This window comes from Cervus canadensis, chromosome 9, assembly GCF_019320065.1.
Source record: "Cervus canadensis isolate Bull #8, Minnesota chromosome 9, ASM1932006v1, whole genome shotgun sequence".
Taxonomy (NCBI): Eukaryota; Metazoa; Chordata; class Mammalia; order Artiodactyla; family Cervidae; genus Cervus; species Cervus canadensis.
In genome coordinates, this window is record NC_057394.1 from 61,566,128 (window position 1) to 61,589,046 (window position 22,919).

Here is a 22,919-nt window from a genome sequence, read left to right on the forward strand (position 1 = left end):
AAACAGGAAGAGAGTGTGAGAAAAGGGAAACACCTGAAGAAGGAAGCCCAAGCTTTCAAAAGAAGGAAGGGGTACATCTTTCCCTGATGTCTGATCATACTGGCAGCAACCAATTTCAGAAATAAAGTCAAACATATAAGAGGTAAAACTAAAAAGAAAGGCAAGAAGTGATTATCCTAACAGTCAAGGTAGGGTTACCTGTAGGATGATGGTTATTTTGTGTCACTGGAGCTGGCTCCCTGGGTGTCCATTTTATAATTAATCACCCTAAATATCCTTTTCATGGACTTGTGTGTGTTATGTCTTACAGTTTTTAAGTTTAAAAAGGAAAAAGGCCACAGCATGCTCTGAGTTGCCCGTGTGTGGCTGAGCAGAGTCAGAGACCTGGCAGCTGGAGAAATAGCATGGCAATAGGTTCCCTATGATGTGAATGGATTATTGAGGAACAGCAGTGTGAAGGCCATATGCTTCTCAACAGAGACACAGTGCCTGGAGCCCAGAAACCCTTCAATCCATGCTTGTGGGAGAGGGGTTAGGCAGGACCTAGTGAGGTGAGCCTCCTTTTCAGTCATGAGGTTTAGCGAATGTGGTCATCGTGGGTGGCTCTAAGTCAGCATCTGTGTAAGATTTGGGAACTTGGAGGATAATGACTGCTGAGTGGCAGAGTCAGAGGCTGGGGGTTTTGCCTATTGGTCTTACTCAGTATGTTAAGCTAAAATGCCAACTGCATGTTGACTCAGGTTAGTCTCTGATTTATGGTTGCTGTTTTCAACTTCAAGCCCCATTTGGCAGTGGTTACATCTTAGTTATTAGAAAGCTTTTTTTTTTTTTTTTTTTTAAATCTCTCACCATAAAATCTACGAAGGTGTCATCTTCTGGTCCGCCTCGTGGCGGTGGTTTAGTTGCTAAATCGTGTCTGACTCTTTCAATCCTGTGGACTGTAGCCTAGCAGGCTCCTCTGTCCGTGGGATTATCCAGGCAAGAATACTGCAGTGGGTTGCCATTTCCTTCTCCACTGGTCAGCCTAGTTCACTGCAGGACTGAATGTTTACACTGCCTTTTCTAAACCTCTCAGCATGCAGATTGAAATAAGATACCTGAGCTGGAAACTTGAATATTAAGGAAGAAGGAACTGGCCTTGATTCCCCTAAAACTATACAACCAATGGTACTGTACATACACCTGTACTGTCCAACCATGTGTTGGACAGTCCATACACCTGGGGCTGTTTTTATCCAGTCTCTGTCAGTAACAAAGATGGACATTCCCTCAATATCCCTCATCCCACCTCACATCCAATCCACTAGAATCCTTGTTGCCTCCACCCACTAAACACATCCTGAATTTACCTTTTATTTCCATGGCCACCACTCTAGTCCAAATCCCTATCTTCTCTCATTTGCCTCTCTTTCCACTCCTGCCCTCTGCAATCCATTCTCCACACAACCACTTGAATAAGTTATAAAAGGGACCAGGCCTTCCTTTTGTTTAAAACCCTCCCACGACTTATTAGTCTTAGAATAAAATAATTGACTTACAAAATCTTCTATTTCCTGTCTATCTTTCTTTTCTCATTTTGTAGTAGTCTCTTTCTCACCATCTATAAGCAAATCATTTGGGACTCAGGAAGTTCAAGCTTATTCCCGATTTAGGGCCTTTGTGTTTGTTGCTATGCTTGATAAGAGGGGACATCCCATTGTAATGTCTTGCCCCCTTCCCACCTCTGTGTGACTGACCCTTGTTCTTGGATGTCACCTCTTCACTGAGGAACTATTGCCTGTAATCTCTCCCTTAGCGTCGCTTTGTGATGTGGTCCTCATGCTGTGCATCGCTATCTGAAATAACCTTGCTGCTAAATTGTTACCTTCTGTTCATCTCCTCCAGACTGCAAATCCCATGCGGCCGGGGACCTTCTCTGCCTTGTTTGCACCTATTCCTAGTGCCTAGAACAAAGCACAGGGTATGCCCTGATTCCTAAGAGGTGAATGGATGAATTGTCCAGGTGCATGGTCCGCGCATTAGCCTCTTTCTGTGACTGCAGCTGCATTGTAAAATTAGCCATGGTAGTGAGAGTACTTCATTGCCCACTGCCCTCCATTCACTTAACACTTTGAAGATGGATGACTTTGTCATGTACACAAGGTGATGTGATTCACTTTTGAGCTTGTTACTAAGAGGACAGCAGGCTGGGTCAACTAGAGATCACGGGTGGTAAAGAGATTACTTTTTCAATTTCTATCAAGAATTTGTAATAGGGAAGAACCTTTTGTATTCTATTACAAGTTAATCACTAGGGGGATGTTGCCTATAAGCTTAAATTATACATAATGGCCCATCTCTTAGAACCCTGCTTCTCAGATAATGAGCATTAAGCTAAAATACCTTTGTTTAGCTTGCAGGAAACATCCTGACCAGGCCCTCTATTAATTACTGCAGGAAAGAAGAAACTAACATATAAACCCCAGTGACTGACTGGAACCAGGAAATGTTTGACTTTACTCCTTCCCCTTTTAGTAGAAAAGAAGCCTGAATTCTAATTCAGGCAAGACTGGTTCTTTGAGACACACGTCTACCATCTTTTGCTGGCTGTCCAATAATGTTGCTATTCTTCGTCCCAACAACTTATCTCTCCATTTATTGGCCTGTCATGGGATGAAAAGTGCAAGCTTGGACTCAGTAACAAATTCAAATAGGGGGGAAAAGTTCCAGTTTATATTTTTGTTTACTAGTTTTAGAAAATACATATATTTCATTGCTGTCAAGCTAATGCTTAGGGTTTTCTTCAAAGGCTTAACTTGGATAAAAACTGTTGTTCAGAGATGATTCATGTTTCAATAAATCAGTTCAGTTCATTCCAATTTCCAGATTGCAGCCCAGTTCTAGTCCTTCACCCCCAGTGCTCTGTTTTTTCCTCTGAAGTTTTAACTTTCTTCTCTTCCTCAGAAAGTTACACTGGGTCAGGTTCAGATGTCATTAGGTTCAATCGTTACAGGATTGGTTGTAAAGCTTGTTAGGAATCTGCATGATTTCTATTATAAAACTCAGGGCTGCATTTTCTGCTATGTGAACTTCCAAACAGTAGAAAACACATGGTCTTCTTGTCTGCAATAGAATTATGTCCTTGGAGAAAACCTAACTTAACGACCCCTTTACCCAAACCACATAGCTTGTATTGCTACCCTCAGCAGGAGTGGACAAAACTATTTTATTCATTAAGTGACAACTGAATGAGTATTTTCATATGAAAAGATGGAAAAGCTCACTGTAAACACCAAAGGACAATACAAACATGAGCTTTTATCAAAAACTGATAGTATAAATAAAATATGTGTAAAGACTTGATCAATTATTTCAAAACTGGTTACTGAGTTTATTATCCAGAGAGATTTCCTATTGGATTAAATTGGGATCTATATTTAACTAGAATCAATAGAAAGAATAGAAGGTGGAGGAAAGAAATAGTGCCATCAGTATTTAGGTATTCAGCAATAAGGAAATAAAGGTCAAAGTTCCATAACAAAAAGTAATCTTTTCGACCTCTAATCAAATAATGCATTTTTATTGGGTGCCCACTGAAGATTAATTTCTTCACAGTGGGCCCTATTAATGTGACATATCACTATCTTTAAAATGCCTAAAGCTTTATAATCCAATTAATCCTCAGAAATCCAGAGAAATACTGGCTACTAATAACTAGTGTTACAGAAATATCAGGTTTTTTAATAGAAAGACTTTTAAAGAGAAAAAGTGAAAGACTAATTTATGACCTAATTTATTTAAAAAAAAAAAAAGTAGCAGTAAATGTTTTATGGCAGCCTGAATGGCGAGGGCAGTTTGGGGGAGAATCAGTTCAGTTCAGTTCAGTCGCTCAGTTGTGTCTGACTCTGCGACCCCATGGACTGCAGTACACCAGGCCTCCCTGTCCATCACCAGCTCCCACGGTTTATCCAAACTCATGTCCATCGAGTCAGTGATGCCATCCAACCGTCTCATCCTCTGTCGTCCGCTTCTCCTCCAGCCTTCAATCTTTCCCAGCATCAGGGTCTTTTCAGATGAATTAGTTCTTCGCATCAGGTAGCCAAAGTATTGAAGTTTCAACTTCAACATCAGTCCTTCCAATGAATACTCAGGACTGATTTCCTTTAGGATGGACTGGTTGGATCTCCTTGCAGTCCAAGGGACTCTTAAGAGTCTTCTCCAATACCACAGTTCAAAAGCATCAATCCTTTGGCGCTCAGCTTTCTTTATAGTCCAACTCTCACATCCATACATGACTACTGGAAAAACCATAGCTTTGATAGACGGACCTTTGTTGGCAAAGGTCCAACTGTGGGGGAGAATGGATACATGTATATATGTGTGTGGCTGAGTCCCTTTGATGTTCAACTGAAACTATCACAGCATTGTTTGTTAACTGGCTATATTCCAATACAAATTAAAAAGTTTTTAAAATGAAAAATAAAAACAAAAGAAAAAATAGGTAGTAGTAATGTTTCCCCTTTATCCAACAAAATAGTCTAACCAGTGTATCAGAATTTTGATGTTTCCTCACAACCAGAGAGGGGCTTCCCTGGCGGCTCAGACAGTAAAGAATCTGCCTGTAATGTAGCAGACCCAGGTTCAATCCCTGGGTCAGGAAGATCCCCTGGAAAAAGAAATGGCAACCCACTCCAGTACTTTTTCCCAGAGAATCTCATGAACAGAGGACCCTGGTGGGCTATAGTCTATGGGGTCGCAAAGAGTCAGACATAATTGAGTGACTAACACTTTCACTTTTTCACTTTATAACCAGAGAAAAACATATAAATTTGCATTTAACATTTTAAAACTATCTTGACAGGACCATGGAAGCAGAATAATCCATTCAAAATAATATGAATGCACAGCCACAGTTGGCAGGTACAGCAGAATTAGGAACTTCCATTAACACTTTCTAAAGTCTCATTTACAAAATGAAACCACCACAATTTAAAAGTATGCCTTAGCGATAGTGGGAAGGTTAAACACATAAATGAAGCCAGTCAGTTTTGAAAGAATTTGCTCCTTTAAATCATGAAAGCCTTTATATTAAATTTTTCTCCTGAGACACTCAATCACTTGGCAATAAACTCAAATAACCCAACTGCTCCCTAGGAAAATCTAGAATAATGATAGATAAGGTAATTATTAGCACTGACCCAATATCAACATGATATTCTGGGCACTCTTAATGTCTGACATTAGAAATAAGATAATGACTATTTCCACTATTAAAAATTACTTACTGATTCTAAAAATTTTTCCCTAATATATTAGTCAACATAAAATAACTAATGGTAGTTCTTGTCTGAGCTTTTATATTCAGGTATGAGCATCTAACCATCTATACTAGTTCAGTTATTATAAAGTAGTGTACAAATGGTAAGGATTATATAAAAGGATTACCACGCTTTGTCTTATGGGAGGGAGATTAAGTATAACCTAAACAAACATGTAGCTTGACAGCTGAGTCCACTTTCTAGGGTCAATTTATGCTGCCAATTCAGAAAAATTGGATATTGTTTGTATATGTATGTGTGTGCATGTGCACATACCACACCCCAATAATATAATGATTAAAAAACTAATATAGATTCCAAAATCCTGTTCAGTATTACTGTGTTTTCCTAAAACATTGCAAAAACTTTATAGGTAATTGTTTTAACCAAGGATGCTTATTTTAGTGGTTTATACCTCCTGTGTTCAGCTTGGTGGCTTTTGGTTCTTTCTTCCTCCTGTTGCTGTCGTTTAAATTCCAGTAATTCACCCTAGAAACATTAAAATATGGTTTTCAGTTAACATGGTTGTACAGAAGACACCCAAATCAATTACATATTTAACCTTAGCTAGGACAATATTTCATTTTTGAAATTTTTACTTAAGTGCCATTTCCATGTGAAATTGTTTTCTTACATAACTAGGTAACAAAAATAATTGTGCCTTAGCCAAATAATAACCGTGAGTGTAAAATTGTGAGATTAAAAAGGCAATGTGCATGTTCAAGCTATTAGACCACTAGGTACAACATACACAGGAGAAAACACAATGTGAGCCAAACTCACCTGTGTCTTACAAAGAAAAACAAATCAAATTAGTTTCCTTAAGGAATGTTACACAATACTATTTCTTGGTAATTTCTTGAGCTTCTTTTTCCCAACAAGTTCACAGCTGCTTACAAATATATATTGGATTCAATTCTGTAGAGCAGTTCCATTAGAAACACATTTTCCATCCTGGAGAATAATCACATAGCTATCATTGACTAGTTATTTCTAAAACTAGCAGAACATGGGAGTGGATGCTTTGCTTCAAATAGGAGGTCATATTACTCCAACTAAATCTCCAGCTTCTGACATTCTACCTTCTTGGAAGAGTCAGCAACTTCCACATCCCGTTACTGTGCTCACAGTATCAAACCAAACAACTAGGTTGCCAGAGAATCTCAACACTCAACTGCCTACACCTTAGGCAGACCAAGTTATAACCTCATATCCCAGGCAGAAAAAGGCAGAGGGAAGTTATCAGGCCCCTGTCAGGGGTTAGTGCCGGAGTTAAAGAGGTTTTCTGAGAGAGAAACTACAGTCACCTCTTGATAAACACATAGCAGCTTGTGTATTTTTTTAACCTGCAAACTTCCATGATGAAAAGTATAAAATAAGTTCAAAATTCAGATTGACATTTTATTCTTTTAATTTTATTCTAAGGCCTTCCAACATTGTATAGCCTACAAAATAAGGACTGGTTTCTTATACTGTGATAATCCAAGTAAGCTACACATTAATCCCTAAAGCACAATATTTAATCCTAATTTCTCCTGAGCACCAATGACAAGGGAAACAAAGTACTCATTCAGTCATTTCACAAGTATTAAATGCTGAGGCTTGTGCTAGAGACTTACTTTTTCACACTGGCATAAAGTCTTTCATTTTAATTTCTGTCACTGTATAAGCATAGATTAAAAATCTACCAAGCAACAGTACTACTTATACTAGGCTTATATTAAAATAAAGGAAGTCCCAGTCTTCCCCCACACCCATACAATCATGTTCAGTTTTTGTGTGTGGTTTCATCTGTCAGTTGCCTTGTTTAAAGCATGAATATTCTTCTGTTTCTTAATTTAAAAAAAAAATAGCATTAACATTTGGCCTCCTACCATGGAGATGTACATCTCTATTACTGCCTCCATCCCAATGCCCACTTCCCTTCCCGGTATACCACCATCCTCATCCTTCATCCTGACGACTTTGTTTAAGTTTCACTGTGGTGAGGGAAGAGCCCTAGGGGTCTTACCACTCCTCAGCTAGATTTCCCAGTCACCCTTTTTTCAACTCTAGCCCTCCGAGGTACCAGGTGCGTCTAATTCCACATCTCTATCAGGACTGCTTCAATATCAGTATTACGTGTCTTGAAAATGAGTTCTGCCTTCTCCTGCTCTTCCTACCAGCTTCCAAAGTTGTGCTGATAACGTTTTTTGCTGCAGCCTCCTGGTCTGCACTTTTGTTCTACATACTGGCTTATGCCTTTTTAGAAAACATTTCCTTTGTTGTCTTTTTAGGGGATCTAGGGAAAGAGGGACTGGAGTTAAGCAAATGAAATGTTTTGAAAGCGCAGTGTTTAACCAGACCTTAATATTCTGAAGCAAAAATTATACCGGAATTCTGTTACTTGATCCTCACAACAATTCTCAAAGGTAGGCAGATAGCATTTTTTGATGAATGAATGGATAAACATTATTACACTTGTTTTATAGAAGAGGAAACAAAGAATCAGAGACTCAGTTTAAATGTTTTGTCAGGGGCTAAATGGCTCCTGAGTAACAAAATAAAGACGAGAGCTTAGACTTTTTGTACCTAATCTGTAAAAATGCATCCAGTATAGGCAGTGGAGATAAAGGATAACTTGTCACTAGTTAATCATACTCAAGAATAAACAGCCAGGTGGGATGCATGAGACAAGTGCTCGGGCCTGGTGCACCGGGAAGACCCAGAGGGATCGGGTAGAGAGGGAGGTGGGAGGGGGGATTGGGATGGGGAATACATGTAAATCCATGGCTGATTCATGTCAGTGTATGACAAAAACCACTATAATATTGTAAAGTAATTAGCCTCCAATTAATAAAAAAAAAAGGCGGGGGGGAATAAACAGCCATATGTAGAACTGTAGAGCCCATTTACACTCAAAAATTCTAGCAGAATCTATCTAATCTAAGTTCAAACCTAAATCCCTCTTGTCAAAGGATGCTAATTCTTCCCACTTATATTAACCCATTTCTCCAAGGAGCAACTTCTATATCCAGCCATTCCAAGTTTGATAACATGAACCCTGGACAAACTAAATTAGGACATCAATCCTAGATATGAGACAAAAGAGTTTTTAAAAACCTTTGAAACATATATTTTATAGATGCGTATTACCACATATTTCCTTAAAATAATTTTTAAGATAATTTTTTCAGCCTTGGCAAAAATGATCCTGAAACTTATCTGGTAAAAGATATATTAGCAAATAGCAATAAAAAAATTCCTGGAAAAAAGAAATGAGTGAGAACCAGCTTTCCCAAATATTAAAACATATCATGAAACTGCAGTAATTAAAACAATTTGAGTTCAGGAAAAGACTTACTACATGGAAGCACAGCTTACCACAAGTTGTTTTGCTAAACCCTCACAGGAGAGAGAGTTCAGTGAATGATGATGGACTAGCTGACTACTGTGAGAAAAAATCAGAACAAGATCCTTTATTTTTATATCAAAATAAATTTTACAGAGCCCCAGGACTTGAACTTAAAAGATGGAACCATAGAAGTTTCCAAAGGAGGCATGGGTAAATGTATTTATAAACTTGGAATGAGGAAGCTACAGACTCATGAAATAAAAGGATTAATAAATTTGGCTACATCCAAATTCAAAACTTCAACTGGGATAAAAACTTAAAAAGATATTTATGACACACATAGGTTAATTCAGTTATTCTTCCATTCAGTCATTCAACAATATCTGAGTGCATATTGTGAGGCAGGCTTGCATCTATGTGATGGGGATACAATAACAAGACAGATGAGATCCTTGCTTCTTGAGAGTTTATATTCTAAAAAAAGAGAAGGCCATGAATAAGTGAGAAAAATATCCACTGATAATCCTATGCAGAGGATTAAACATGCTGTTGTGAGGCTCAGTGGCTCAGTTCTTATTTTAGGTGGAGGCTCAGGGAAGGCCTGAGGAGGAAGCTAAAGACCTTATATAAACCAATACAGAAAACACAGCCACCAAACAGGAAAAGGGCCACGCACAGGAGGAGGAAGCTGGCAGCTAAACCACGGAATGCCTGTAAATTTAAAAATAGTCATCATTTTCACACATAGTGAAAAGAATATAATTCAAAACAATGAGATAAAGTTTTTCTTCTGTTGACAAAAACTAGAAAAGTTTGATAGAGAATCAGGTACATTCCAGCACTTCGGTGGAGTGTCTAATTTAATAAAAAATTAGTTTTTGGAGAGCAGTAACCATAAATATTTAAAATGTACACATCCTTTGCAGAATGTTCAAAGATGTGTAAAAGGAGAGGCACATCTGAATTACTGAAACAGTTAAAGAGGAAGACTTCATGCACATTTACAAGGACCTGGCACAGTAAAGTATGGCATCATCCATACAATGGAATATTATGTAACAGCTCCAAAGAATCAGATAGATGGCAGAGAGGGGGTGCCTATGATAAGATCTCTAAGATACATTAAATGATAAAAGTAATGTTCAGAGCAGTTTGGAGGGTACTGTTCCATGTAAATTGAAAAGATACACATATATCCATTTTTAACTTTTATATGCTGGTATAATATCTTAGACATTTTTATGTAAAACACATACTAAAATGTTAACTGTAACTATCATTGGCACTCAAAGCATGGCAGGTAGGCAGGCAGAGGAAGGAAACTTTAATATCATAAGTAGTGTTTGTTGTTTTAATCTTTGAACCATGTGAACATTGCTTCCTCAAACTATCCAGAAAGGTTTATATCTGTGTGGGAGACCATTTCTGTTTCTTTCTGCTTTCCTTTATTTAAAAATCCCAATGGATATCTAGTTTTTAATACACAAAAATGTAAAAGAGCAAAACACTACATCATGAAGCCAAGAACTGTCAGGGAAGGCAAAAAAAAGAGGACAGGGAGAGACTAGCACAAAGCGTCCTGTTACAGAGGCGAGGACGGGGAGGGGGAGACACAGAGCAGGAGGGAGGCAGGAGGGGGGTCGCCGCGCACGCCACGCAGGGCCACGACTCCAGGTGGCAGAAGGGGGTGCTCGAGTTCCGCTGCACTCAGGGTTTTTATTCTACAAGCAGCAGAGCGTGTTTACTGGGGAGAGGCTGGTTTTCCTTTGGTGCCACGAAGGATAATTTCAACTAATTAATTTCTTCTGCTGAGCTGACAGCCGCTGCAGATGAATCTGCATGCTTTATAAGCCTATCCTGGCTCACTGCTGCGGTTCTCACCCAGAAGTGCAGCACCTCCTTGGACAGATACAAAACAAGTCGTTCCTGTCCCAAGGACTGAGCTTTGGACACTAAGAAAATAAAAATGCTCTCCAAGTCGGAGGGACACGACACACAGCATCTGAGACACTGTCAAATCTCATCTCACTCAACACATATTTGTGAAGCACCAACCATTTTCCAGACACCTGGATTCAGGCTGAAGGTACAGATGCAAAGAAGACCCATCTCCAGCCTGAAGGAAATCACAGAATAATGAGGAAGACAGACCTGGGAAACAACTGTGACACAAAACAGAAGGAAAGGCATCGCTGGACACAAGTTCAAGCAACATGACAGGAGAAGAAGAAGGAAGGGATGCAGACGAGAGACAAGGAGCAAATGTTCCCGGACGCTCGACACTTTAAATGCACCCACGAAGGCTCGCAGGGGAGAGAACATGTGTCTTCTCACCGCTCTGCTTGCCTCCCTGCATTCAGACGAAGCTCCATACAGAGAAGGTACTTAAGTCCTCTGATAAACAAAATCTCATTTTGGAGGTGCCAAAGCAGAACCTCCTGTAAACACTGGCCAAGTCAGATATGTGTGTTAGTTGCCCAGCTGTGTCTGACTCTTTGTGACCCCATGGACTATACAGTCCATGGAATTTCCCAGGCAAGAACACTGGAGTGCCATTCCCTTCTCCAGGGGATTTTCCCGACCCAGGGATTGAACCCAGGTCTCCTGCATTGCAGGAAGATTCTTTACCAACTAAGCCACCAAGTAAGTGTTTAGTAAATGAGGACAGCACTGCAAATAGTGCCACAGTCTGTGCCGGTCCTGCTGGGACTGCTCTTGCTGGAGGAAGGGCTGTGATGGAGCAGTGCTGGGGGCCCAAGCAAATGGCAAGAAGTAAAAGGGTCACCATTTCCTGCCAGAGGTTACAGAAATCACTTCTGTGAGTTGCATTCTACCAAAGGCTCGACTAAACAATAAACAGGTGTGTACAAGGCTGGCTGCATGAGAAAGCTGATGAGTTCAAAGGCATGTTCCAAAGCAAGGCTGTGGTAATTGGAGACTAGGACAGGGTCATTTTAAAATCATGTTCGAATTCCAGTGGGGTGTGTTCTGACATGGTTCAGCTTGACTGCATTATATGTAAACATTAAAGTGTCATCACCAGGGCAGACGTGCTGCTCCCAGGAGACAATGTTCTCTCAACTCAACAAGGGAAAAAGGATAGTGGAAGCGGGAGAGTTGATGCCATGAACTTCAAGAACCCCTACCTTTGGATGTTTAAAAAAACAACAAAAATAAGGAGAAGAGTTTGGGGCTGGGGATAGCTTAGAGGAGCCTTGGTTCTGCAGCTCCCCACAATAATGCCTTTCCTCAGAATAAAGATGGCATTGACTATGAGAAAAAGTGGAAATGAGCTCAAATTATTGAGAGGAAACCAACCAAATCCAAGGAAATAAATACTCATGGGTAAAGTAGCAGAGTGAAAAAATAGCATTAATAATGTGTACTCCTCTCTTACTGTGCTGTGCTAAATCGCTTCCCTCATGTCTGACTCTACAATCCTATGGAACATAGCCCGCCAGGCTCCCCTGTCCATGGGATTCTCCAGGCAAGAATACTGGAGTGGGTTTCCATGCCCTTCTCCAGGGGATCTTCCCGACCCAGGGATCAAACCCAAGTCTCTTACATCTCCTCATGTGGCAAGCGGGTTCTTTACCACTAGTGTCACCTGGGAAGCCCCCTCTCTTATTAGTTACTGTTAATCCTGTCATTATTTAATATAAAGAAATGGACTTTCAGCTACAATAGTCATTGAGTTCTCTATCTCAGAAATACTTCCCATCAAATTTCTTCCAACTTACAAAAAATATTTTTTTATCATAAAACTTGCTTTTATATGGTGGAAAATGTAAGAAGTATAGAAATTACAAAGAAAATTATAATAATCACTCATAAAAACTCTCCACCCAGAGATAAGCTCCTTCAACATGTCAGTATATTTTTTTCATTTCTTGATTTCCATGTATACAGAGGTTGTAACTGCTTCTCACCACCTCGGGTCACACTTGCAGGTTTACCACACGCCAGGCATTAAGCTAAATTCTCCATGTACTCGCTCTCATGTAATCTCAACAGTGTCATGAGGTAAACAGCATGACTATCATCTATAACAGAAGAGGTTTAGAAAGAGAAAGTAATCCGTACAAAGTACAACAAGAGAAGAGGTAGGCTTCAAGACTCACCCAGACTCTATTTTATAATCACTTTTTTTTTTTCATTTTCACATAGATAAGCACATTCTTACATCATTGAAACACAGCAGTAACTGTTGCATGGTATTCCAGACTTCAAAATCCTCAACTTCTCTACTGCTGAAAAATTATTTTAAACCTCCCATTAAGCTGATTTTAAATATAAACTATCCTATCCATACAGCTTGCATGCATTTCTGATTATTTCCTCAGAATAGATGTATACCTTTTAGATCTAAGACTTTTATTTTAGGAAACTCTTTAGAATTCGATATTGTCAGAGATTCCTTTGGTGCCCCTCTTATCAGCAGCAGTATGAGGGAGTCTGTAATTTTTTTAATAGCTAATAATGTAAACCCTCCTCGCCCCAGAAAACGCACAAATTATTTCTTATTTAATCTTGTGATTATTCTCTCAGTTGAAGTGTAGATATGGTTTTTCAAACTACCTCAAATTCCACTGAAATTTTTACTGGAATTGCATTAAACTCATTAATTCATTTGGACAGAACTGAAGTTATTACAGTATTGAATTTTACCACTCAGGAGCATCAGCCCTCCCTACTTTATTCAAATTGGTGTTAGTGGATTACAGGAAAGTTCTCAGGTATTCTGGGGCTTTTTTAGGTTTGGGGGTTTTGGATGTGTTTTTTTTTAGGGATTGAGCAATTTTTTATATTGTTGCTTTTCGATGAAATCTTTCTATCCCCTATTTTCTCATTAATTTTTACTAATATTTGAGGGTGTTATTGATTCTTACATATATGTTTTATGCTGTGCTTAGTCGCTCAGTCGTGTTCGACTCTTTTTGACCCCATGGACTGTAGCCCACCAGGCTCCTCTGTCCAAGGGGGATTCTCCAGGCAAGAATACTGGAGTGGGTTGACATGCCCTCCTCCAGGGAATCGTCCCAACCCAGGGACTGAGCCCAGGTCACCCGCACTGCAGGCGAATTCTTTACCATCTGAGCAACAGGGAAGCCCAAGAATACTAGAGTAGGTAGCCTATCCCATTCATTCTGCAGGGGATCTTCCTGACCCAGGAATCAAAACAGGGTCTCCTACATTGCAGGTGGATTCTTTACCAGCTGAGCTACCAGAGAAGCCCTAAAAAATATGGAACGCTTCACGAATTTGCACGTCATATATATATGAAGTGAAGTGAAGTGAAAGTCACTCAGTCGTGTCCAACTCTTTGCAACCCCATGGACGATACAGTCCATGGAATTCTCCAGGTCAGTATACTGGAGTGGGTTGGCCTTTCCCTTCTCCAGGGGATCTTCCCAACCCAGGGATTGAACCCAGGTCTCCTGCATTGCAGGCGGATTCTTTACCAGCTGAGCCACAGGGGAAGCCTATATATATATACACACACATATATATACATATATATGTATATATATAAAATCAACTCATTTAATTCCATTTGTTCTAAGCACTTTTCAGTTGATTCTCTTGGGTTGTACAAGCAGATTGCTCTCATCCATAAATAATAACTTTTATTTCCAATAATTAGATAAAACTCCTTTTCTATTTTTGTCCTATCAAGTTAGCTAAAACAGTTCTCAAACCTTGTCCCATGCAATACTGAAGGTTTCTTCCCCTTCACTAGAAAAGAGTTTTTCATCAAATAACACTAAAAAGCATTAGGTTAGAATTTCTAGAACAAATACTAGTTGGTGGGAGGGGTTGCAGATACCCTTATGTTGTTCACTGTTCTAATATTTTACCATTGAGATTAATGTTGGTTATTGGTTTCAAAGACTATATGAATGTTAAGGGAAAAAAAAATTTATCTCTAGCTTACTATGTTTTTTTTTTTTTAATTGATAGATTTTAACCTACCAGTGCCCATTTTTTGGCAACTACAGAGGTAGTCAAATTCTTTTTCTCTCGTGATCTCTTTTTCTGTCATATTTTGGGCTTCCCTTGTGGCTCAGCTGGTAAAGAATCCACCTGCAATGCAGGAGACCTGGGTTCGATCCCTGGGTTGGGAAGATCCCCTGGAGAAGGGAAAGGCTACCCACTTCAGTATTCTGGCCTGGAGAATTCCATGGACTGTATAGTCCATGGGGTCACAAAGAGTCGGACACAACTGAGCAACTTTCACTATCATATTGCAGTGATATAAAAAGTTATAATATATAGGTAGTCATCTTTGCACTCCTAGAATAAACTTAACTGTCTTTGTAAATGATATGAGAAAAAAATCCTATTAGCTAGAATTTTCTTTCAGATGTTAATCTCTATAAATCTGTGTGTGTGTTTGTGTGTGTGTGTGTCCCTTTACCAGGCTGTGACATCATGAGAATGACAGTTAAATAATACTAATTCTAAATTATTTCATCTTTTTCCTTGCTCTGAAACAACTTGTAGAACACAGGGAAAAAAACATGTTCCTTGAAAATTCTAATGAACCTACCTGTAAATTTATCCAAATTTAACTTGTTAAGGGAAAGTAATTCTCAGAAAACTTCAAAATCACCTGCATTTTTGTCTTTATTTTAATTCTTTGAGTCAGTTTAGAGTTTTACATTTTCTCATAAAGCCATTCACTTAATCTTTTCTAAAACTATGGTTCTAGCCCCTCATTTATACTGTTGTGTATTTGCATTTTTACTAATATTTTCTTGATTAGACTTACCAGAGATTTGTTCATTTTGTTGACCTTATCAAAGAAGAAGCTGTTGGATTTTTATAACAGCTGTTTCTTCGTTTTTTTTTTATTAATTTCTGTTCTTATCTTAATTACTTCCTTCAGTATTGTTTATTGTTCTTGTTTTAAATTCTTAGGTTGGATACTTTAATTTGTTTCTGTTTTGAGTACTGGTTGAATTTAAAGTTGTGATTTTTCTTTTTCTGAGTACAGCTTTGCGAGGATTCCCTATAAGCTGCTCTCACCATAATTTCTAACGTAGTCTACAATCATTTTCTCTGTCATTGAATAATTTAAGTATGTTTTCGTGTTTTGGTTTGTTTTAACTTTCCAAATGACCGTATAAAATCAACAACCATGCAAAATCAGTAAGTGCACTCAGTGTATCAGAAAAATTTTAAATTCCTTGTAGGTAGAAAAGGGATAAAATAACTCATATGGAGAAACAAGTATGCAGGATCACCTGGGTCTGAGTTAGCTGTGTTTCTGAAGCAGATCTGAGAGAAACTAAAGATGACCAGTTGGAGACGTGCTTTGAGAGGAGCTCGACAGTGGGTTCTTCCTCTCCCACCCTGGCACACACAGCCGCCTTCACTGACACGGTCCCTGAGTCGCGCAGAGTGGAGGAGGGGTGCTGAGCTCAGAGGAGCAGGACAGTGTCCCAGGACATGCTGACCGCAGGAGAACAAGAGGCTGCCACATGCAGAAGATCGGCTTCTGTATATCTTAGCTTGGCCAGGGGCTTCCTTGGTGGCTCAGATGGTAAAGAATCTGCCCCAGGTGCAGGAGATCAGGGTTCAGTCCCTGGGTTGGGAAGATCCCCTGGTAAAGGGAATGGCAACCCACTCCAGTTTTCTTGCCTAGAGAATCCCATGGACAGAGGAGCCTGGTGGGCTACAGTCCATGGGGTCTCAAAGAGTCGGACACGGCTGAGCAGCTAATACTTTCACTTTCATGTGTCCAAAGAAACATGAGGAGATAACCAAGAATCACCAAACATTTGAGAGAGAAAACTACATGAGATAAAACTTACATCACAGAGGGAAAAAATACTGTTAAAATAGTAAGTAGAAAATGTTAATGATTGTATAACTACCATTAATGAAGAGATCAGAAAGGATATTGCACTTATAAAGCAGAACACTGCTATGAAGAAGTCAGCCAGCAACACTGGTAACTAAACAAATTCAATGCATGGGCCAAATAAGCAGAATGACAAAATGATTTTAGGAGCAAGATGATCTAGCAAAAGGTTTCTCCCAGAATGCAATGGAAAAGGCCAGACAGGAAGTATAAGACAAATGGTTAAGAGAGACAGAGGAGAGGTCTAGCTAGAATTTCCAAAGCTACTTGATACATATCCAAGAAACAGGGAGTAGGGATGATAATAGGGAAGAAGTGTGAAAAGAAAATAGAAACTTCTCAGAACTACAGTAAGACATATCCTGAGCTTAAACAGGCCAACAAAAGGTAATACAAAATTAAAATAAAAACCACTAAGAAATTTCTTATGATAGGGAGGAAAGGAGGGGAGAGAAAAGAGGAAAAGTAAATAAACAAGACAGAAAATTCAGAGTCAAGAAAATAAAGAATGGAAAACAAAAAATAAATTATGTAGAAGAAAATGGGCAAATACACTTGTAATCACAATAAATGAGAATATATTAAAAAGAGATTATGATTATCGTTACCATCTTTCTAAATTCCATATATATGCATAACAATAACGCTATACGCAAGACAGAAAAAGAGACACAAATGTATAGAACAGACTTTTGGACTCTATGGGAGAAGGCGAGGGTGGGGTGATCTGAGAGAACAGCATCAAAACATGTATATTATCAAGTGTGAAACAGATCGCCAGTCCAGGTTGGATGCATGAGACAAGTGCTCGGGGCTGGTGCACTGGGATGACCCAGAGGGATGGGATGGGGAGGGAGGTGGAAGGGGGGTTCAGGATGGGGAACACATGTAAATCCATGGCTGATTCATGTCAATGTATGGCAAAAACCACTACAATATTATAAAGTAATTAGCCTCCAACTAATAAAAATAATTGGGAACAAAAAATAAAGAGATGAAGTAAAAAAATAAATAAATAAAAAGAGATTATGAAATTGGGTAAAGAAAAATCAGCCATTTTTGTTACTAGAAATCTAATTTAAGCCAAATGACACAGAGAGGTTAAAATTAAGTAATGGAAAAAGAAATTGCCACATAAGTTCTAACAAGAAGGATGGCAAAATAATAGGATCAGATAAAATTAAGACCAAGAACCATCAAGGTGAAAATCACCAAATGAGAAGAGTAGTCCATTTCATATTGATAAAATCCTGTACTGAAAGGCTGGCTTCCCATAAGTCATGTTGGTTGGAACTACTTCCCATATCAAAGGCTGAACCAATCACAGTCATTGAGAATAGAATTCCCATGATCAGTTAGACCATTTGCAAATGCATCCCTGGGCTGACTTCTTCTGACTTTTCTGAAACAGGCCATGCTAAATAGGATGAATACATGAAGGGGAAAAAAAAAGGGGGTTTTAGGAGAGAAGTAGGTAATCAACACTATTTGCTACACCACTCTGAAGTTATCACAACACACAATTTTTCTTGTGCAGTATTACTACCAAGTGATTATTCACTATAAAATAAAAGTACAGTGTTTTATTTGTCTTCTTTTAATAGTTCATCTCCTCCACAAAAAAGTAAACTTTAGGAGAGAAGGGGCCTTGTCTCTCCTGTTTCTAGTTGGAACTTCAGTATCTTCCAGAAGGCTCAGTACATAATAGGAGCTCAGTCCCTGTTGTTGACAGAATAGATGGATGGGTGGATGGATGGATGGATCAGTGGATGAATACTGGGATGGATTACTCCGAGATAGAATAATATCAGAATAATAGAGTAAAAAAAAAAGCCATAAAAGCTTTAAATGGTATAAATAATGTCAGAGTTACAGGGACACAGGGATTGCAAAAAGACCACTGAACCACTGAATTGAATGTTCAGAAGGGACTTTATCTTTAGAGAGCAGTTTCAGTAAGAGCGTTTATGAATATAAACCAGAACGTAAAGCATTAAGGACAAAGTGGGCAATAAAGATGTGATTATAGTAATATTACCTTTGTCTTTTTTTTTTTTTTCTTGGTAGAAGCAGAAAAGGTGATAGTCCTGAGGATAGCAGAATCAAGGAAGAAGCAGGCTGGCTTATTTATTTTACTATGGCAAGAGTCAGCATGCTTGCTGACAAAAAGTATACTAGTCAACAGAAAATACACTGAAAGTATAGGGTGAAGATGATGCTTTTGAACTGTGGTATTGGAGAAGACTCTTGGGAGTCCCTTGGCCTGCAAGGAGATCCAACCAGTCCTCCTAAAGCAGATCAGTCCTGGGTGTTCATTGGAAGGACTGATGTTGAAGCTGAAACTCCAATACTTTGGCCACCTGATGCAAAGAGCTGACTCATTTGAAACGACTGATGCTGGGAAAGACTGGGGGCAGGAGGAGAAGGGGACGACAGAGGATGAGATGGTTGGATGGCATCACTGACTCGATGGACATGGGTTTGGGTGGACTCCAGGAGTTAGTGATGGACAGGGAGGCCTGGCGTGCTGCGATTCATGGGGTCACAAAGAGTCAGACATGACTGAGCAACTGAACTGAACTGATAGGGTGAAAAACTGAAATGAGAAAGTATTAGCCAGTCAGTCGTGTGTGACTCTTTGCGATCTCATGAACTGTAGCCCACCAGGTTCCTCAGTCCACAGAATTCTCCAGACAAGAATACTGGAGTGGGTTGCTATTTCCTACTCCAGGGGATCTTCCCAACCCAGGGATCAAACCCAGATCTCCTGCACTGCAGGCAAATTCTTTACCACCTGAGCCACCAGGGAAGCCAAGGGAATTACAAATAAAGTTTTGGAAGTGGGAATTGAATCAAATGTAAAATACTGAGAAGTTAAAATTAAGGAAGAACCTACTGTCCCCAAAGACCAGAGTCATGGGAGAATGTGAGAGTCAGGGATGGACGGAGCAGATCAACATGCGGTCTCCTCAATTCAGCTTAGAGAATCTACTCTCCAATTTCTCCACAGTAGGTGTTCATCAAATACTTGTTGAATCAAGGGAAAAAGTAAACACATGAATGTGTGTGTTAGTTCCTGAGTCGTGTCTGACTCTTCGCGACCCCATGGACTATAGCTCACCAGACTCCTCTTCTCCATGGAATTCTCCAGGCAAGAATACTGGAGTGGGTTGCCATTTCCTTCTCCAGGGGATCTTCCCGACCCAGGGATCGAACCCAGGTCTCCCGCACTGCAGGCAGATGCTTTACCATCTGGGCTACTAGGTGAAATCAAACACATGAAAAGATGTGATGATACAAATGTGTTATGTCTCCCTACCATAAACATGATTCTTCTCGTTTTCTTAAGCAAAACCACTGAAGTGATAATGAGTGACAGACTCTAATGGCCAGGGAACCTTCCAGTGGACATTTTTTAACAATAGACTGAGCAAAAAGGGAGAGAAGCAAAAATAAGGTAAATGTCCTTATGTATTCTACCATTATTGAAGTCCCTAGTGATGGAACTATCTATACACTCATTATTCACTTTACTGAAAGCTTCAGTAAGTAAAAGGGAATAATTTATGTAAAAAGAAAATGTTTAATCAATAACCAGAAAAATATATATGTATCAATATTTGTCTGACTCCAGAAGAAAAACAAGATTAAGAAATAAAAAGCTTAATTCACTGTTTAAAATAACTGCTCAACCTGAAAATTAAATAGCAAATCTGATTTTCTAATCTGTTGAGCATGCTCTTTGTAAAATGTTCTACATTTAAAGGTTTTCACATTCTAAATATACCAAACTTTATAAAACAGTATTTAAGATTCACTAGTAGTTATTTTAAAATATATCATGTCTACACTGATTTGTAACACTCCCCTTAGTATCTGAGTACCTCAGGATGTGGTAATAAGTTTAAAGATCACAGAAAAATATTAATACTTTCATGTCATTTGATGGACATCATTGAAAATATAACTTAAATATATACTAGATTCAGTTTCTACTTGCTAATTACTAGAACCTTACATTAACACTGCTTATTTAACTGTGGATTTCAATATGAAGCCTTTGTCAAAGCCTTAAAAATAATTTTTTTTTAAAACACCAAGAGATGAAAATGCTTCGTGGCTTCTTTATTGCTTATCATGCTTGTATTCAGTCGCTAAGTCATGTCCAAGTCTTTGCTACCCCATGGACTGTAGCCCATCAGACGCCTATGTCCATGGGATTCTCCAGGGGACCTTTCAGACCCGGGATAAGACCCACATCTCCTGCAGGCAGGCTCCTTAGCACTGAGCCACCAGAGGCACCTCAATGGCACTTGGCTGAGTAATTAAGCCTGGTAAGTGGCTTAATGACTAAACTGACAACTTACATTATTTCTTTCAGCAGTTTAACAGTTGAACCGCACATGGAACAATGGACTGGATCCAAATTGGGAAAAGAGTACATTAAGGCTGTATATTGTTACCCTGCTTATTTAACTTATATGCAGAGTACATCATGTGAAATGCTGGGCTGGATGAAGCACAAACTGGAATCAAGATTGCCGGGAGAAGTATCAATAACCTCAGATATGCAGATGACACCACCCTTGTGGCAGAAAGTGAAGAACTAAAGAGCCTCTTGATGAAAGTGAAAGAGGAGAGTGAAAAAGCTGCTTGAAACTCAGCATTCAAAAAACTAAGTTCATGGCATCTGGTCCCATCACCTCATGGCAAATAGATTGGGAAACAATGGAAACAGAGACTTTATTTTCTTGAGCTTCAGAATCACGGCAGATGGTGACTGCAGTCATGAAATTAAAAGACATTCGATCCTTGGAAGAAAAGCTCTGAGCAACCTAGACAGCATATTAAAAAGCAGAGACATTACTTTACTGACAAAGGTCCATCTAGTCAAAGCTATGTTTTTTCCAGTAGTCATGTATGGATGTGAGAGTTGGACCATAAAGAAAGCTGAATGCTAAAGAATTGATGTTTCTGAACTGTGGTGTTGGAGAAGACTCTTGAGAGTCCCTCGGGGTGCAAGGAGATGAAGCCAGTCCATCCTCAAAGAAATCAGTTCTGAATATTCACTGGAAGGACTGATGCTGAAGCTGAAGCCCTAATACTTTGGCCACCTGATGCAAAGAACTGACTCATTGGAAAAGACCCTGATGCTGGGAAAGATTGAAGGCAGGAGGAGAAGGGGATGACAGAGGATGAGATGGTTGGATGGCATCACAACTCGATGAACATGAGTTTGAGCAAGCTCCAGGAGTTGGTGGTGATGGACAGGGAGGCCTGGTGTGCTGCAGTGTGTGGGGTCATAAAGAGTCAGACATGACTGAGTGACTGAACTGAACTAAACAGATGCACAAAACAACTCAGTGACAACCACTTATTTTGTATGTTGGATGAAACTATGAGAAAGTAAGGGCTTGACCTCTGTTGGGAGGAGGGTAGCACTCAAAGGGTCAGTTATAACAACAAAAATTAGTACACATTTCATAATATGAATATGTTATAATATGATTTCCACACTCAACTGCTATAATAAGTTACCTTGTGGAGCAAAGACATAAGGGGAAAAATCACACCAAATTAAGGAAATCAGAATGGGTGTTAGAATTCAAAGTAATTGAATAATTGAAGAAACAGATTTGAGGGATATCCTGGAAGAAATGACAGGATATATTAAGTACAAATAGAGCAAGAAAAAAGTTGCAAAATAAATATGGGGAAGATAATGGTCTCCCACTAGCTGAACAAATTTTTTTTGCTTTTTTAAAGGACCTGAAATAAAGTGGCCCCTTGGAGCTGACTCCCATCTCTCTCATCACTCCCATCCTTGGTTGAGGAGCCTCTGAGCCTGTGAATCAAAGGCAGGTATGACCATCAAGTCACAATACTGTTTTCAGTTACCCTGTCAGAAATTTCCTATTATAATAAGTACTTTTCTCAGTGTTCATTTCCCTGATTTCTATTGCTCATTTTATTTGGAATACTGTGATTTTTTTGAAACACCTCACATATTTGTATATGTGTAGAGTATGCATTGTTTCATTCTTTGGGTATTTTTAGATGAACATTTAAGCCAGTGTCACGATTTTGTGTGCCTGCTTTTTTTTTCATTATGCATTATCGTGGTCTCTGGACATTATTTGCAATATCATATATCTTTAATTTAAAAAATGGTAGTGGCATTTGTTATATTTTGTATACCAGAGGTTCCCAAGTGTCCTGGAACTCCACTTAATATTCTGCAACAACATAACTGGGAAAAGAATTTGAAAAAGTATAGATACATGTTTATGCGTGTAACTGAATCACTTTGTTATATAGCTGAAACTAACACATTTTTAATCAACTATACTCCAATACAAAATAAAAAGTTAAAAAAAAAAGAAGTTCCCAAGTGTTCTGTCATCTTCTCCCTGAACTGGTG

The 22,919-nt window shown here is 39.1% G+C and overlaps 1 protein-coding gene and 1 long non-coding RNA gene across 2 annotated transcripts in view; one reads left to right on the forward strand and one right to left on the reverse strand.

Annotated features, from left to right (window-relative positions):
• LOC122447511 overlaps positions 1-22,919 on the forward strand; it is an 89,027-nt gene that overhangs the window by 12,608 nt on the left and 53,500 nt on the right. Inside the window, exon 2 of the long non-coding RNA XR_006271263.1 lies at positions 22,265-22,360. This is a non-coding gene — a long non-coding RNA (uncharacterized LOC122447511). The remainder of the gene's footprint in view (positions 1-22,264; positions 22,361-22,919) is intronic.
• EPSTI1 (epithelial stromal interaction 1) overlaps positions 1-22,919 on the reverse strand; it is a 96,707-nt gene that overhangs the window by 6,207 nt on the left and 67,581 nt on the right. Inside the window, exon 9 of the mRNA XM_043478158.1 lies at positions 5,713-5,786. Coding sequence (XP_043334093.1) covers positions 5,713-5,786 — 74 coding nt within the window. The remainder of the gene's footprint in view (positions 1-5,712; positions 5,787-22,919) is intronic.